The sequence below is a fragment of the Hyaena hyaena genome, unplaced genomic scaffold (assembly GCF_003009895.1).
Source record: "Hyaena hyaena isolate Hyena2069 unplaced genomic scaffold, ASM300989v1 scaffold_94, whole genome shotgun sequence".
NCBI lineage: Eukaryota > Metazoa > Chordata > Mammalia > Carnivora > Hyaenidae > Hyaena > Hyaena hyaena.
In genome coordinates, this window is record NW_024080726.1 from 558945 (window position 1) to 573807 (window position 14863).

At 48.5% G+C, this 14863-nt stretch overlaps 1 protein-coding gene across 2 annotated transcripts in view; it reads left to right on the forward strand.

The window, feature by feature from the left end:
- The window catches only part of MTOR (mechanistic target of rapamycin kinase), a 137933-nt gene that overhangs the window by 41905 nt on the left and 81165 nt on the right, over window positions 1–14863 (forward strand). For both annotated transcript variants that reach the window (XM_039234939.1, XM_039234938.1), the window contains exons 20-25: window positions 5233–5319; window positions 7858–8025; window positions 8512–8624; window positions 8959–9121; window positions 10487–10579; window positions 11244–11390. In XM_039234939.1, the coding sequence (XP_039090870.1) occupies window positions 5233–5319; window positions 7858–8025; window positions 8512–8624; window positions 8959–9121; window positions 10487–10579; window positions 11244–11390 (771 nt within the window). The remainder of the gene's footprint in view (window positions 1–5232; window positions 5320–7857; window positions 8026–8511; window positions 8625–8958; window positions 9122–10486; window positions 10580–11243; window positions 11391–14863) is intronic.

Sequence of the window (14863 nt, forward strand, 5' to 3'; positions counted from 1 at the left end):
TCTTTTCTGGAGGCTCTAGGGGAGAATCCATCCTCTTGCTTTTTCTAGCTTCTAGAGGCTTCTCACATTGCTTGGCCCTCTTCCTCCATCTTCAGAGTCAGCAACATCTCATTGCATCTCTCTGACCCTTCTGCTGTCAGATATTTCTTTCTACCCACTGCCAGGAAACATTCTCTGCTTTTAAGGTAAGGACTCCTTGTTTAGGTTGGCTACCTCGGGATAATCTCCACATGCCGAAGTCCTGAACCTTAATCTCATCTTCAGAAGTCCCTTTTGTCATTTATTGGGAGGTTCTGGGGATTGGGGCATGGACGTCTTTGGCGTACCAGTGTTCTGCCTACCACACTTCTCCCTGAGGTAACCATTTTCATTAGTTTTAAAATTTATCTTCTCACTATTGTTTTTTTTAATATAAGGAAATATATATGCCCCCACCTTCCTTCCTCAGAAAATAACATAATATAAACACTGTTGTGGTGCCTGCTTTTTTCCACTTTCACACTTTCACAGCAGCGTGCCCTGGAGTCCGTGCCGGAGCAGCACACCAAGAATGCCCTCTTTCGTTGAGAGGTGATGGCGCGCCACTGTGTGGCCGTACCACAGCCATTTAACCCGTCCCCATAGACGAATGTTTACGTTTTTTTCTACTCTGTTGATACTTAAAATAATCCTGTAATGAAAAGCTTTGTGTGTGTATAATTCTTACCTCTTTTTGTACTTGATTGGCCTCATTTTTTACATTTTTTAAAAGCTTTTTTATGTATTTTTTTGGTAATCTCTACACCCAACCTGGGTCTTGACCTCACGACCCCGAGATCAACAGTCGTGTGCTCCTGTGACTGAGCCAGCCAAGTCCCCCCTTATTTTTTATACTCAGAACTTTGAACTCTGTGGAATATGTCCCCGGGTACAGGATGAGTAATGGATTCATTTTATCTTTCTCTATCTACCCTTACGATCTTGCCTCACATACCTAACTTTAATACTAATTTTTAAAATTAATCCATATCTACGTCCTTTCCCAGAATAACATACAAAACTTAGAATGATTGCTCAGACTATCTCCTTCCTTCTTATGTTATTATGAAGTATCACTATTCTTTTTCCTACTATGAAGTATCACTGTTTTTTTCTACCACCAAACTAAACACTATCACTATTTTATGCAAACACACTTGCCAACTCACTTCTCCATACTTTGTCTCCCACCTCAGTGCTTCCTCTTAGCATCATTATCCTTCTTTAGAGCCAAGGCACATCCCTCTTGTGAGCATCCATCAAAGTAAGCTCTCTGCTTCTGTTTTATCTGCAAACATTTTTATTTTACCCTCTTTTAAAATCCTTACTTAGCTGAGAATACGATTGAGGGTTCTGCAACTGTAGATAAGATCCCACATTTTCTAATTTCTTTGGTTGAGCAATCACGATTCCTTTTCACCTAACCTTGCTTGTCTCAGTGCCTGTTTCTGATCTTCTCGTTGTGTTTGTTGCCCTGAAACTCCACTATTGTGTATCTAGATATGGATTTCTTTCTCGCATCCTATTTGGGATTTGTGGACTTCTGAAATATGAGTATTCCACCCTTTGATTTTTTTTCTTCCAGATTTGTTTCCTTTTTTTTTTTTTAATCTTTTATTTATTTCTTAGAGAGAGAGAGAGAGAGAGACAGCGTGAGCAGGGGAGGGTCAGAGAGAGAGGGAGACACAGAATCTGAAGCAGGCTCCAGGCTCTGAGCTAGCTGTCAAGCACAGAGCCCAACGTGGGGCTGGAACCCACAAACTGTGAGATCATGACCTGATCCGAAGTCAGACGCTTAATCAACTGAGCCACCCAGGCGCCCCCTTCCAGATTTGTTTCAACATGTAGAGCTTCTCACTCTGTCCTTAATGTCCCTTAGTTTCTTATCTGTATTTTTCATCTTTATTGCTCTGAGATTCCCTTCTAGATATTTCTTCACTTCCTGTTTCTGTTCATGAGTTCTTCCATTGTGTGTTTGGACCTGTCCTTGAGTTTTTAGGTTCAACTACATTCTTTTTTTTTATATCTATAGTTATATTAGGGTCTTTTAAATATGCTTAGTATGTTATGGTGGTATCCTATTTTTTACTCACTTTTTAAATTCTTACCTTTTTTTTTTTAATATTTATTTTTGAGAGACAGAGGGAGACAGAGCAGGAGAAGGGGAGGGGCAAAGAGAGAGGGAGACGCAGAATCCGAAGCAGGCTCCAGGCTCTGAGCTGTCAGCACAGACCTGACACCAGGTTCAAGCTCGTGAACCATGAGATCATGACCTGAGCCTAAGTTGGATACTTAACCCAGGCACCCTAAATTCTCACATAAATAAATATGAGAATTTAAGCATTTTAAACAGATTTATTTGGGGCGCCTGAGTGGCTCAGTCAATTAAGCGTCTGACTTCGGCTCAGGTCATGATCTCACAGTTTGTGGGTTTGAGCCCTGTGTCGGGCTCTGTGGTGACAGCCAGTTCAGAGCCTGGAGCCTGTTTTGGATTCTGTGTCTCCCTCTCTCTCTGACCCTCCCCTGCTCATACTCTTTCTCTCTCTCAGAAATAAATAAAATATTAAGAAAAATAAGTAAACAGATTTATATGTTTATTCTATAATTCCAATATGTATAAAATTCTTGATGGGTCTGATCCTGCTATTTATTGTTTCTGCTGGGTCACCTTCTGAGTGGTCTATCCTTATGCGTTTTCTAATTTTGGATTGCATATCCTAGTTCACTGGGCATTCCCTGGCTCTGAGGTCACATCTCTCCAGATTTACATTTGCTTCTGCCATGTGATCCAGGAGAACCTTAAGTTAATTTCTTTTTTAGAGTTTCTCAGTCCCCAGAGATGACCCAGCTAACCCATATCTAATAAACACATGAGAACGAACTGAAATTACAAGCTTAGGGGAGACTTTTTTCCTACCCAGATGCTACATCAAGACTGACAAATATCTTTGTCTCCTTTTGCCAGTGGACAGATTTGGGGGTGGGAGGGTCACCATTTCTCTTAATATGTAGCCCCCTGGAGGTCTGGCTTTCTGTAACAGGTTTAGGTTCTGATGGTATAATAACAAGATTTATTATCTTTTGTGCATTATTTTTAGGCTTTTCATAGCAGGGGTATCTAACCCACCATATTTTCAGAACAAAACTATGTGTTCTTTTCAAACACTAATGTTCAGGGGGGAAAGAGAAGAAAGTCTTGTGAGCAAATCTAAAGGAGAAGAATGAGGCAGTGCTGTGAAGGAGGCACTTGCATGTGGGTACTGTTGTGTGGCCATTACTGGTGACTTAGCCACAGAGGGGCTTCCTCGTTACACCTAATATGGAAGGACAGCGAGGCTCAGGACACTTTTGTCCTTTCTGCCCTGCCATCCCCAGTGCTCTGCCCTTCCTCCAGCTTCGATTTTCTGCCTTCTGTCAGGTTTCCCATAACAAAAATTTAACTAAAAAACTGTTATATTTAGAGCCTCATATCCCTTGATCTCTAGAATGTCCTTTTATAGAGACCCGAGACCATTTCACAAAAACTGTCAGTAGCGATTTGATGAGGAGGCGCCCAAGAGACAGGTAGGAATGGCCGTCCTGGGTTGAGTCGGAACTGTGCCGTGTGGTGAGCAGATTCTGACCCCCTTAGAATCCCTGGTGTCCTTGTTGTCAGAGAATGTGTGCACCCTCCCTTCGAGCCCAACCTGCCTGTCCTGTTAGGTAATGAGTCCTTAAGTCCGTTACTTGCTATTTGAAAGGATGCTTTTGATTTATCCCCAACTTGAACTCAAGTTTCCAAATGTGGGTAAGAGTGAAAAATACATATGTTCAGTGCTAACTTATCCTTATTAATGGGGGGAGGCAGAGGCAAAGAGAGAGCTATAACAATAGAGCCATCTTTTGGGGAGGGGCATTTAGAATATGATTTGCTACTGGAGATTGACATGTAGCCCTCTCTGAAGATCACAACAACATGAAAACTATACCCTGAAGACCTCTTCAGTAGCTGGGTTTGCCTCTCCCCCAGTCTTTTCCATCGCAGCTTATTTTAGCAGAAGGCGCCTCTTCTTACGGGTGTGCCGTATCAACCCAGAGTCTCCTTATCCCATGCATCCCCTGGCTTGCTTACTGTTTTGGTTCAAAGTTTCTTAGAGTTACAAAGAACTAGTTACTGTTAACTATAAATTAAGATCTGATTAATTGAGTTAATTACTGTAAATGAACCAGTGTCCATAATAGCTGTATTTTGAGAAAGGAAGTGGTAGTGAATTGGAACTGAAGAGACAAAAGATGCATTTACATTTGATTCAAAATTGCACGTCCGCTTTTAAGTCTTCAGTAACTCCAGAAATCTTTCAGTGACAGCTGGTGTTCACGGAGCACTTAACAGCATTCGCATCCAGGTATTATCCCATTTAACTTTTAACATAAGCCTCAGAGACAAGTAGACTGTTAACCTGCCTTTTTCAACCAAAGAGGCTGGGTGCAGAGAGGTTAAATGAAGGTCATGGAGCTAATAGGTAGCATCGCGGCTCATGACAGCCAGTGTGACCCCAGAACATCTGCTGTGCAGAAACTGGCTCACCTGGGGTCTAAAGCCACCGGCAGTTGTTTTTAGCCCCAACCACTGTCACCACCAAAGGTTTTCAGTTCTGGGTTTTTTTTTTAGACTTACTCTCAGTACATAGAGTGGTGTGGGAACCGACCCTGTAGTTGTTTCGTTTGTTCCCATGGACTTAGGGTAAGCCTGGGAGGCCTACATCCTTCCTGATGCCGTGAGACCTCCCGTTCCAAAGGAGAATCACCGAGGACAAAGCCCACAAAACACAAAAGGAGTTGGTTATTCAGGTTTATTTTAGTCCGGCCGGCCGGCCCCTCCCGATCACCCGAAAAGTCCTCGGAAGAGCGCCCCACCGAGCCATAGCTCAGGGTTTATATAGGGAGAGGGGCGAAGCTGGTGCACAGAAGCGAGAATTTTGCGGTTAGAGGTGGGGGTTGCTCAACAGTTGCTTGAAGAACACGTTTGACCATTCTAATCACAATGTTCGTTAAGGATTTACGTCTCTGGGACTTGCTGGAGCCAGGAGGAGCCAGGTTGCTCAACCCCTGACCTTTTACCAGAATAGAGTTTGAGATCAAACAGTGGTTGGTATTTCCACATTTGCAAGCCCCTCACTTTTTGGCCCAGGGAGTTTTTACAATGCCAACTTGCTGACCTCTTCTCCGTTCCAGTTTCTGTTCCAGCAGCTGGGAATGCTGGTGTCCTTTGTGAAGAGCCACATCAGGCCTTACATGGATGAAATAGTCACGCTCATGAGAGTGAGTAGAAGTTAATGCTGGGGCCGGTGCATCAGTGTTTGGGTCAAGGAACGTTCGGAGGCAGGCTTGGATAACAGGGACAGTTTTGTCCTGCATCTGCGGAGAGCTGTTCCAGCCCGAGGATAAAAAACGGGGCCCGGTTCCCCAGCGGGTGTTGACAGGGGAGGGGGGCCGCCCTGCAGAGGCTGCGGCACCCAAGTACAAAGTGTGAAGTCGGAAGAGGGATCCTGAAGTCCTGAAGTTATCGTTCTGCCCGAAATAGAGTCTCGAGTTCCTTGCCTCACACACAACAAAGCAATTTCACTTTACTGTCACAGCAGTGCTTTACTGTTCCCAGGGAAGCCCTCCTTCTTATGGCTCGTAAAACCATGGCCTTAAGAGAGGTATGGGGATTGGGTTTGCGTAGGGCTATTAAATACGATGAACTCCTGGCAGGCACCGGGGACGAAGGCGAGGCTTTCCCCCCACCGCCTTTCAGAGCATAAATGCCACCTTCTGGCTGAAGCAGCAGCGGAGGAGAGGTTCATGTCCCAGATTTTATAACCTGCTCTGAGCAGGTGCACAGGGCTCCCACTCGGTGGCGATGCTGTTTTCCCGTTTGAGGAGGAGGCCCACTCCCTGCTGATCTGGATCATTTAAATGTCTGTGCTGGGGGAGATGGCTGTGCCCTCAAAGAATTGGAAGACAGTCTTCCCTGTTTTCTACGCTTCTCCGCAGCCCTCTGTAGTTAGCTTGGAGGAAGCAGCAGGACCAAGAGCAAAGTGGCTGACTTCAAACCTGGAACTTCCCAGAAACTGGGTCTCAGAACTGAAAAACTCCTGTCTGTGTAAATAATTAAAACCGCTCTGCTCCCCGGCTCCTGCCACAGAGGCCTGTGCGCAAGGAGCAGAGTGTGGGGAGCAGGCCGGTGGCCTGGGGGAGGGGCCCAGGCCACAGCCGGGTACTCATGGTTTGAAGCTGGACTAATCGAGAACGTACTCCCCAAAATAGATGTAGGCCCAAAATGTAGGGGTTTGAGGCAGGGAGCCTCACACCTGCAAAATGTAGCTTTCATTTTCTCTGAGATAGATAAGGTACCCCAGGGGCTCTTCCTTTCTGTTGATCCTCACATTTTAATGAGCGCCCCGAGCCTGGGACGAGCCTGGGACGAGAACAGTCTCTGTTAACAGTGACCCCGGGGCCGGCTGCCTGGTTTCTTAGAGGTAGGGGAGCTCTGCGAAGAGCCTGTAGTAACACAACGGAGAGGCAGGTGGGCTTTCTCTGAAGAAGGCAGAGTGCGGTCCAAATGAATGAGCATCAGACAACCCGTGGGGGTCATAAAATCTGTGCTGTTTCTTTGGCAGAGGTTTTTATCTCGAGAAAATAGCTTTTTCAGAAAGACTACTCCTCTCTCCAAGCAGAGAGGAATAAAGTTTTATTGGCATCTTTCAGTATGGTTTTTACTTTCTCAACTATTGGGATTTTTTTTTTTTAATTTGTAGTAGAAATACTTTCTGCATCTATAAAACCCTTCTTCTGAGGAGTTCCCTCTTTTTTTCCCGTTGACTTTCCTGAATTACTTGGGGGCCTTAAAGTATTAATATGTGTGTTGCCGTCATTAGTACAGCTTCTGTCGTCAGTCAGTCTCCCTCCCTGGAGGTTTAGGCAAGGCATTAGCCACTCTCTTTTTGAGGTGACTTGAAATGACAGCTTTTCCCGGATTCAGAAAATCGGCCCAATTTGGGGTACCAAGGCAGGACCTGTGGCCAGTTGGCCAAGTTTTTAGTACCTTATGTGGAACATAACTCTCTGGAGGTGGGAAAAGGTCTCCTTTTGTGACATCACCCAGGCCCGAAAATGATTTGGGACCAATGTCTGGTGCTACGTAGCAAAGTCGAAATCCACTGGAGTTGCCCCCTGGTAGGGACCTGGTGGCACCCAAAGTACAGAACCCGGCCTGAGGGCCCCCCGAGTGGGGGAAACCTCATTACTCATTCACTGAGTACGGGTGTGTTCAGGGAGCTGGACTGTGCCAGGTCCTGTGCTGGATTCTGGGGCTGGGGAGGTGGGGGGGAGACAGAGATGGCTCGGAGGGGTCTCTTGCCCTTGATTAGTTTATAGTCTAGTAGAGAGAAGACGGCAGAGAAAATTACGTGTCACAGGAGCTAGGAAGGAGGAGGGCAAAGGGACCTGTGCAGTGGGAGGAGAACGGGAAAGCCTTCGTGGAAGTCGTGGAAGTGAGGCTTGAGCCGGGTCTAGAAAGACCGAAGGGGCTTAGCGGAGCAAGAGGTGGAGTTCTAGGTAAAGAACAGCACAAGGAAAGCACAGAAGAGCGAAGCAGCCTGGTGTGTTCAGGGAAATGCGGTTTAGTTTGCCTGCTGTGACCGTGACGTGGGACACAAAGGGGCCCAGGGAGAGGAGGGTAGGCGAGGAGTCCTGCCATGGGGCACACTGTACTCACTGCATTTCTGCTGCTTTTTGGTGCCATCTCAGTTCCTTGGTTCATATTTCAGCCCAAGGGCACCTGGCTTTACTTCTCTGTCTCTTCCTTCTTTATAGGAATTCTGGGTCATGAACACCTCGATCCAGAGCACGATCATTCTTCTCATTGAGCAAATCGTGGTAGCTCTTGGGGGAGAATTTAAGCTCTATCTGCCCCAGCTGATCCCGCACATGCTCCGTGTCTTCATGCATGACAACAGTCCAGGACGCATCGTCTCCATCAAGGTGAGTCCACAAGGGTGCCCTCCGGAGAGATTTCCAGCATCCATCACAGTCCAGGCATGATCAGCGAAGAGGCAAGATCCTGCTCTGAGTGACAGGATGATGCTTGATCCATGACACCGAATCCAAAGAATGCTAATCCCTGACATGTACGGTTAGCAGGATGTTTACAGTCCTCCCTCGATTGCCCGTATGTTTTCTCTCCTTTCACAGATTATCTGTGGTGAATGTTTTATCCCACACCAGTTTTCTCTACTTTCTAGCAACCGATTCCTTATCAGTTGAAATAAGCTCAGAGAAAACAAAATGGTACCTAAGCAAAATAAGAGGGTGAAGCACTACCCAAAGAATGTAGTTCAAGACCACTCAGTCAAGGCCTTTCAGGGTCCCCGCGGAATCTGGGGTTACCTAGACCATCCCCCACCCCCGTGTATTTAGATACTTGGTGCCTGTGTTCATTCGTCACCAGCCCTCCTCTCCCTCTTGCAGCTGCTGGCTGCCATCCAGCTGTTAGGCGCCAACCTGGACGACTATCTGCACTTGCTGCTCCCTCCCATCGTGAAGCTGTTTGATGCTCCCGAGGTCCCCCTGCCGTCCCGCAAGTAGGCGCCCACCCTTTGGGCCTGACCGTCGCTAGCCGTAGTTAAGCCTTTCTTGTTCCATTGAAAATGTCCTTAAGTTCCCAGGCCATCTTTCCATTTTGTTGTGGGTGTCGTCATTACCTCAGCTCCCTTTATTTTAGTTCAGAAACATCCCAGGTTGATGGAAATCTTAGCTGTCCCCATCCCACTGGGAGAGGTCTCGGGTCCATGTCACGGGAGACCAGAGAGGCCATTCCTTCCTGTTGGGTGCTGACTGTTAAGAGAGCCCCCCCCCAAGCCACTTCTCACACTTTACGACGGTGTGTTAGCAGCTACCATCTGTTAACAATTGCAGGGCAGCGTTAGAGACGGTAGACCGCCTCACAGAGTCCTTGGACTTCACTGACTATGCCTCCCGGATCATTCACCCGATTGTTCGAACCCTGGACCAGAGCCCGGAACTGCGTCCCACGGCCATGGACACGTTGTCTTCGCTGGTCTTTCAGCTGGGCAAGAAGGTGAGGCAGGGGCCCTGCATGAACGTGCTCTCCAGCCTGCCCTTGGGAAGATGACCTTATCGCTGAAGTTCTCTCTTTGTTAGTCTGTAGGTCTCAGTGACCGTCAGAGAACTAAGAATTATTGGCTTTTTTGGGTCCTTCATTTGTTTAGCAAATATTTCTTTTTATATAATTTTTTATTTTTTTATTTTTGAGAGAAAGAGCATAAGCGGGGAAGGGGCAGAGAGAGAGGAAGACACAGAATCCGAAGCAGGCTCCAGGCTCTGAGCTGTCAGCACAGAGCCCGATGTGGGGCTCGAACCCACGGGCCACGAGATCATGATCTGAGCCGAAGTCGGATGCTTAACCAACTGAGCCACCCAGGCGCCCCTAGCAAATATTTCTTGAGCCACCTCTGTGGGCTGAGTGCTATTCCAGGGGTAACATGGTGAACAGAATGGTGTCCTTGTTCTCATGGAGCTTAGAGTCCAGTGAGGCAAAGCTAATAAGCATAGCCTGGCTCATAAGAGCATAGAGTGTGAGTGGGGGAGGGATGCTGTGTATTTCGGGTAGGCCGCAAAGGCCTCTCTCATAAGTTGATGTTTGAGCAGAGACCTGAATGTAAAGATCTGAGTGAGCCCAGAGAGTCAGATCCCAGCAGAAGGAGTAGCCAGTGCATAGGTGTGAGGAGGCAGCATGCTTGAAGTGTCCAAGGAAACACAGAAAGGCAGTGCGGCTTCAGAGGAGTGAGCAGGGGAAAGGGCTTGGGTTCGGGTCATAGAGATAAGGTGGCGGGGCATAGAGACGAGGCGCAAGAGGCCAGAGGTTCTCAGATGTCCCTGGACAGGCAGTGTCAGTGTCAGTTGCTGACAGCCTGTTAGAAATTCAGACTCTCAGGCCTCTGCCCAGACCTGAACCAGAAACTGTGGAGCCCGGCAGTCCCTGGGTTCATAAACCCTCCGGGTGATTTCTGATGCTCATAAGAATTTGCACGTCACAGTTGGGGGCCAGGATGAGTACTCTGGCTTTGACCCCGAACAAGCCTAGACGCCTTGGGAGGATCTGGAGCACAGGAATGCTGTGTTCTGAGCTGATTTCGCTCAGTGCTGTGTGGAAGACAGACCAGGCCAAGGGTGGGAGCAGAGAGGGCACAGGGGCCATCGCAGGAGCCCAGATGAAAGATGCTAGGGACCAGGACTGTGTGTGCGTGCGTGCGTGCGTGTGTGTGTGTGTGTGTGTGTAAGAGACACAGAAAGAAATGATCTTCTGAAAAGCACCGAGCCACCCCAAGCCCAGAACTAGCTGTAACGCAGTGGTGGTGCTGTTCCTTCTCTGCCTCCCGCTCTGCAGAGTGGCACCTCTGACCTCTTCCCTCTCCTCTGACAGTACCAGATTTTCATTCCAATGGTGAACAAAGTCCTGGTACGACACCGAATCAACCATCAGCGCTATGACGTCCTCATCTGTAGAATCGTCAAGGTGAACGGCACTTTCTCTCTGTTTCAAAGTCCCCCGTTGTCTTTCCTCTGTGGTTCTCATGTGGCCTTAGCTGTGGGAGCACGTCTAGCTTTTGGGCTCTGAACCAGCGACGGACAGCCCATTTGTGTAAGGACAGCAAGTTTTGCTCCGCTCCCGGGGCGCCCTGGGCCCTGTGGCCACGGCCCGCCTGTGGCGTTTGCACGCGGTCGGCACAGTGTGATTCTGTAATAGCTCGCACGTGTTACAAAATACTAATCTTCCTTTGTTTTATGGTTGTTGTTTTTTTTTTTTTATTCCCAACCACGTGAAAATGTAAAAACTCCTCTTGGCTCTAGGGCTGAACAAAGCCAGGCAAGAGGCTGTTTGCCGCCCCTGCTCCTAACACTCCATCCCTGTGATCGCCGCACCCACTTGTTGGGGCGTTGGCAGCTGCGTGGCTCACACTAGAGTCGGTGTGGTCAGCGTGGCCCGGAGTGACCTGCGGAGATGGATCCGCAGTGGGGAGTATAGCCCACCCGTGGCTCATTTTGTCCACGCACGTAACTTTTTACTTCTTGTTGAAATCCTGCCATTTCCAGAAGGCGTGACCCTCCCAAGGTTTAGTTAAGGGTGTTTTCTAAACCCGGAGGAGTTGCAGGGTCGTTCCGTAATCCTCTGGTTGCAGGGATACACCCTCGCCGATGAGGAAGAGGACCCTCTGATTTACCAGCATCGAATGCTGAGGAGTGGCCAAGGGGACGCGTTGGCGAGCGGGCCGGTAGAAACAGGACCCATGAAGAAGCTGCACGTCAGCACCATCAACCTTCAAAAGGCAGGTCCATGGTTTCCGGGGGGACTTGCAAAGGAGAGCCCTGCTCTTCTCTCTTGTTCAGAACTCTTAGCTCTTGCTACCATCAGTGCCGACCAGCCAAAGACCAGCCCAAGCATTTTCCCGAAACTCTGGATACTGGCAACTTCGGTCATTTTGTCTCTTCCTAGGTGTCCGAACTACACATTTTTTAAATAGAGGGTAAATGTAGCACAGAGTTCTAACCTTCCTTGGAACTTGGATAGAATCCTTTGTTGTGAGTAATATTCCCGGAACCAAAGCAGGGAGCCCCTGAGCGCCGAGACTGATGCGGGCACATTAGAGCAGCGCTTCTCAGACCCCTGAGGCTCAGGGCTTACCGCTGGGAGCTGGTGGAAAATACTTGTTCGGACTCGGGCGGGCCACGGTCAGGCCTACATTCTGCATTCCTACCAGAGTCCTATGTAATGCCATTGCCACTGGTCTGTGGACCACCCTTCGAGTAGCAAGCTTTTTTTTTTTTTTTTTTTAATGTTTATTTTAGTTTTGAGAGGGAGGGAGAGCAAGAGTGAGCAAGGGAGGGGCAGAGAGAGAGAATCCCAAGCTGACAGCACAGAGCCTGATGCGGGGCTCGAATTCACAAACTATGAGATCATGGCCTGAGCCGAAGTCAGACCCTTAACCGTCTAAGCCACCCAGGCGCCCCAGCAAAATCTTTTAGATCTTTGCAGATAAATACCGAATTCTCTGTGCTGACGTAAGCCTGGGGTATAACCACTTTCTCACCATAGATGCCACCAGCCATCCGCTTAAAAAGTAGGCAGGTTCAAAGCATCACCAGTGGAATGGAGCAGAATAATTGTTATGTTCCTGGCTTTTAAATAAATATAGCAGGTTGTTTATTTCCCACGTTTTGTATTAGTGTTAGAGCTTCTGGGGACTGTAAGCAGCTCTCTGTTTTGGATTTCACCGTGGTAGGATCCTTCCTTTGTTAGTTCCCTCACAGCAGCTGCCCTGCAGGGGCGGGATGGACCGAGGTAAGGAAGCGGCAGAATTGGGTCCCAGCTGCCCTGTTCTCTGCGTTTGGCCGAGCCTATAAAGATTTGAATGCGCACGCGTGTGTGTGCGTGCATGCGTGTGTGTGTGTGTATGTGTGTTCATACACAGCTTGGGAACCCTAGGGCTTATTTATCACTGACAGTTGAGCCAGCCTTCTTCACCCGCACAGGCAGCCGTAAAGTGATTGCTGCTGAGAAACGTGGGGTTATCTGAGAGTGCGGTGGTGAAAGACCCAGGGGCAGGCATGACGCCGCTTTCCCTCTGCAGCGTGGCCCGCTAGCCCGAAACTCCAGGAGAAGGAAAAGGTCACCGGTAGCCCGGCCCTCCCAGGCGGTTGTCGAGGCCACCCTGCTGACATCTCACACCTCAGGGAGGGGCCGGGCACAGAGGCCAGATGCACATTTCCACCCAGATGTTTCCAGGCTGCCTGGGTTCAGAATGTCCTTCCAGCCAGGCAGCTGTCCACCTCTCTTAGAGCTTTGTTCAGACCGTTTTAGGAAATTCCCCAGTAGTCTCATTTGCTTTAGGAAGGTTTGTTCAGGACTTGGAAAAAGAAGCCTCACCCTTGCCAAACGGAAAGAAGAAAGAGGGGTGCCTGGGTGGCTCAGTCGATTGAGTGTCTGACTTCAGCTCAGGTCATGATCTCACGGTTCGTGGGTTCGAGCCACACCGGGCTCTGTGCTGACAGCCAACTCAGAGCCTGGAGCCTGTTTCAGATTGTGTGTCTCCCTCAGGCTCTGACCCTCCCTTGCTCACGCTGTCTCTCTCTCTCTCTCTTAGAAATAAATAAAACATTAAAAAAAATTTTTTTTTAAAGAAGAAAGAGTCTCTAGTTTATGTCACCTGAGAGAACAGATCGAGGCTAGAAGCCCTCGGTAGACACTCAAGCGCCGACTCTCAGACCCATTTGTGCTTCCATGTACTCACGCATGGAGAACTCGGGATCAGCACACCCTCCCCACCCCATTTCCCCTGCTTCCAGAGCGACAGCGCGCCCTCTCGGTCATCCTTCTACTGGCTGTGCTTATAGAGGGCTTACCTGGGACAGAAGACATAAAAACCATTCGTACATACCTCTAGGATGCCCACCAGGATTTTCAGCTGCTTAATTCTCTTAGGAGAAGCTGTCTGGGCTTCACGTTCTCCATGAACAAGCCGAGGTTCCGTCAGCACGTGCCAGCGTCACCGGCTGAGGCGGTCAGCAGTGAGTGGTGGTCTAAGGACACTGGCTGGTGTCAGCAGTTACTGCAGAGCCCAGAGAAGCAAGTGTGGATTATGTTTTCAGGGAAAGAACATCAGGGAAAGGCCCATAAGGGGGACGTAGCCTGTTTGATAGATGGCGCAGTTGTCCACGGAGCTAAGGTTTCCGAAGACTTATTTGCTACCATTTCTCAAACGATAACAATAATAATAATAACCACCACCAACATTTGTAGAGTGCTTTCAATGTTGTCAGGCACTGTTGTGAGCACTTTATGCGTATTGACTCATTTAACCTTCACCCTGTGAGTCAGGTGCTATCACTATTATCACCATTTTACAGATGTGGATGTTGAGGCCCTGAAAGGTTAAGTAACTTATCCAATGTCAGCCGGTAATGGTGGAGCCAGGATTGGACCTAGGTAGCGTGACTACAGAGTCGAGTCTCTTCACTACTGTGCTGAATCGCCTCTGTGTTACCCGGGTTCAACTGCATGTCATAAGAAGGAAAAGACTTTACTGATCCTCCCTTGTGTATGTTCACCTTGTAAAATGCCATGCACTGAAGGGGCACCTGGGTGCCTCAGTGGGTTAAGTATCCAACTTCGGCTCAAGTCACGATCTCACAGTTTGTGGGTTTGAGCCCCGCATCGAGCTCTCTGCTGCCAGCACAGAGCTAGCTTCAGATCCTCTGTCTCCTCTCTCTGCCCTGCCACCCCCTGTCAAAAATAAGTGAACATTTAAAATAATTTTTCGGCAGGAGGAGCGCTTTAGTGGTTCAGTCAGTTAAGCATCTGACTTTGGCTCAAGTCATGATCTCACAGTTTGTGAGTTCAAGCCCTGTGTCGGGCTCTGTGCTGACAGCTCAGAGCCTGGAGCCTGCTTTGGATTCTGCATCTCTCTCTCTCTCTCTCTCTCTCTCTCTCTCTCTCTCTCTCTCTCTCCCCTCCCTCCCCTCCCCTGTTCATACTCTGTCTCTCTCTCAAAAATAAATAAAGACATTAAACTTTTTTGGTGGGGAGGCGCCTGGCTGGCTCAGTTGGCTGGGTGCCCGACTTCAGCTCAGGTCATGATTCTGCGGTTCATGAGTTTGAGCGCTGCCTCAGGCTCGGTGCTGACAGCTCAGAGCCTGGACCCTGCTTTGGATTCTGGGTCTCCCCTGTCTCTGCCTCTCCCTCACTCGTGCTCTGTCTCTCAAAAAAATAAATACACATTTAAAAAAATTTTTTTTTTTTAAT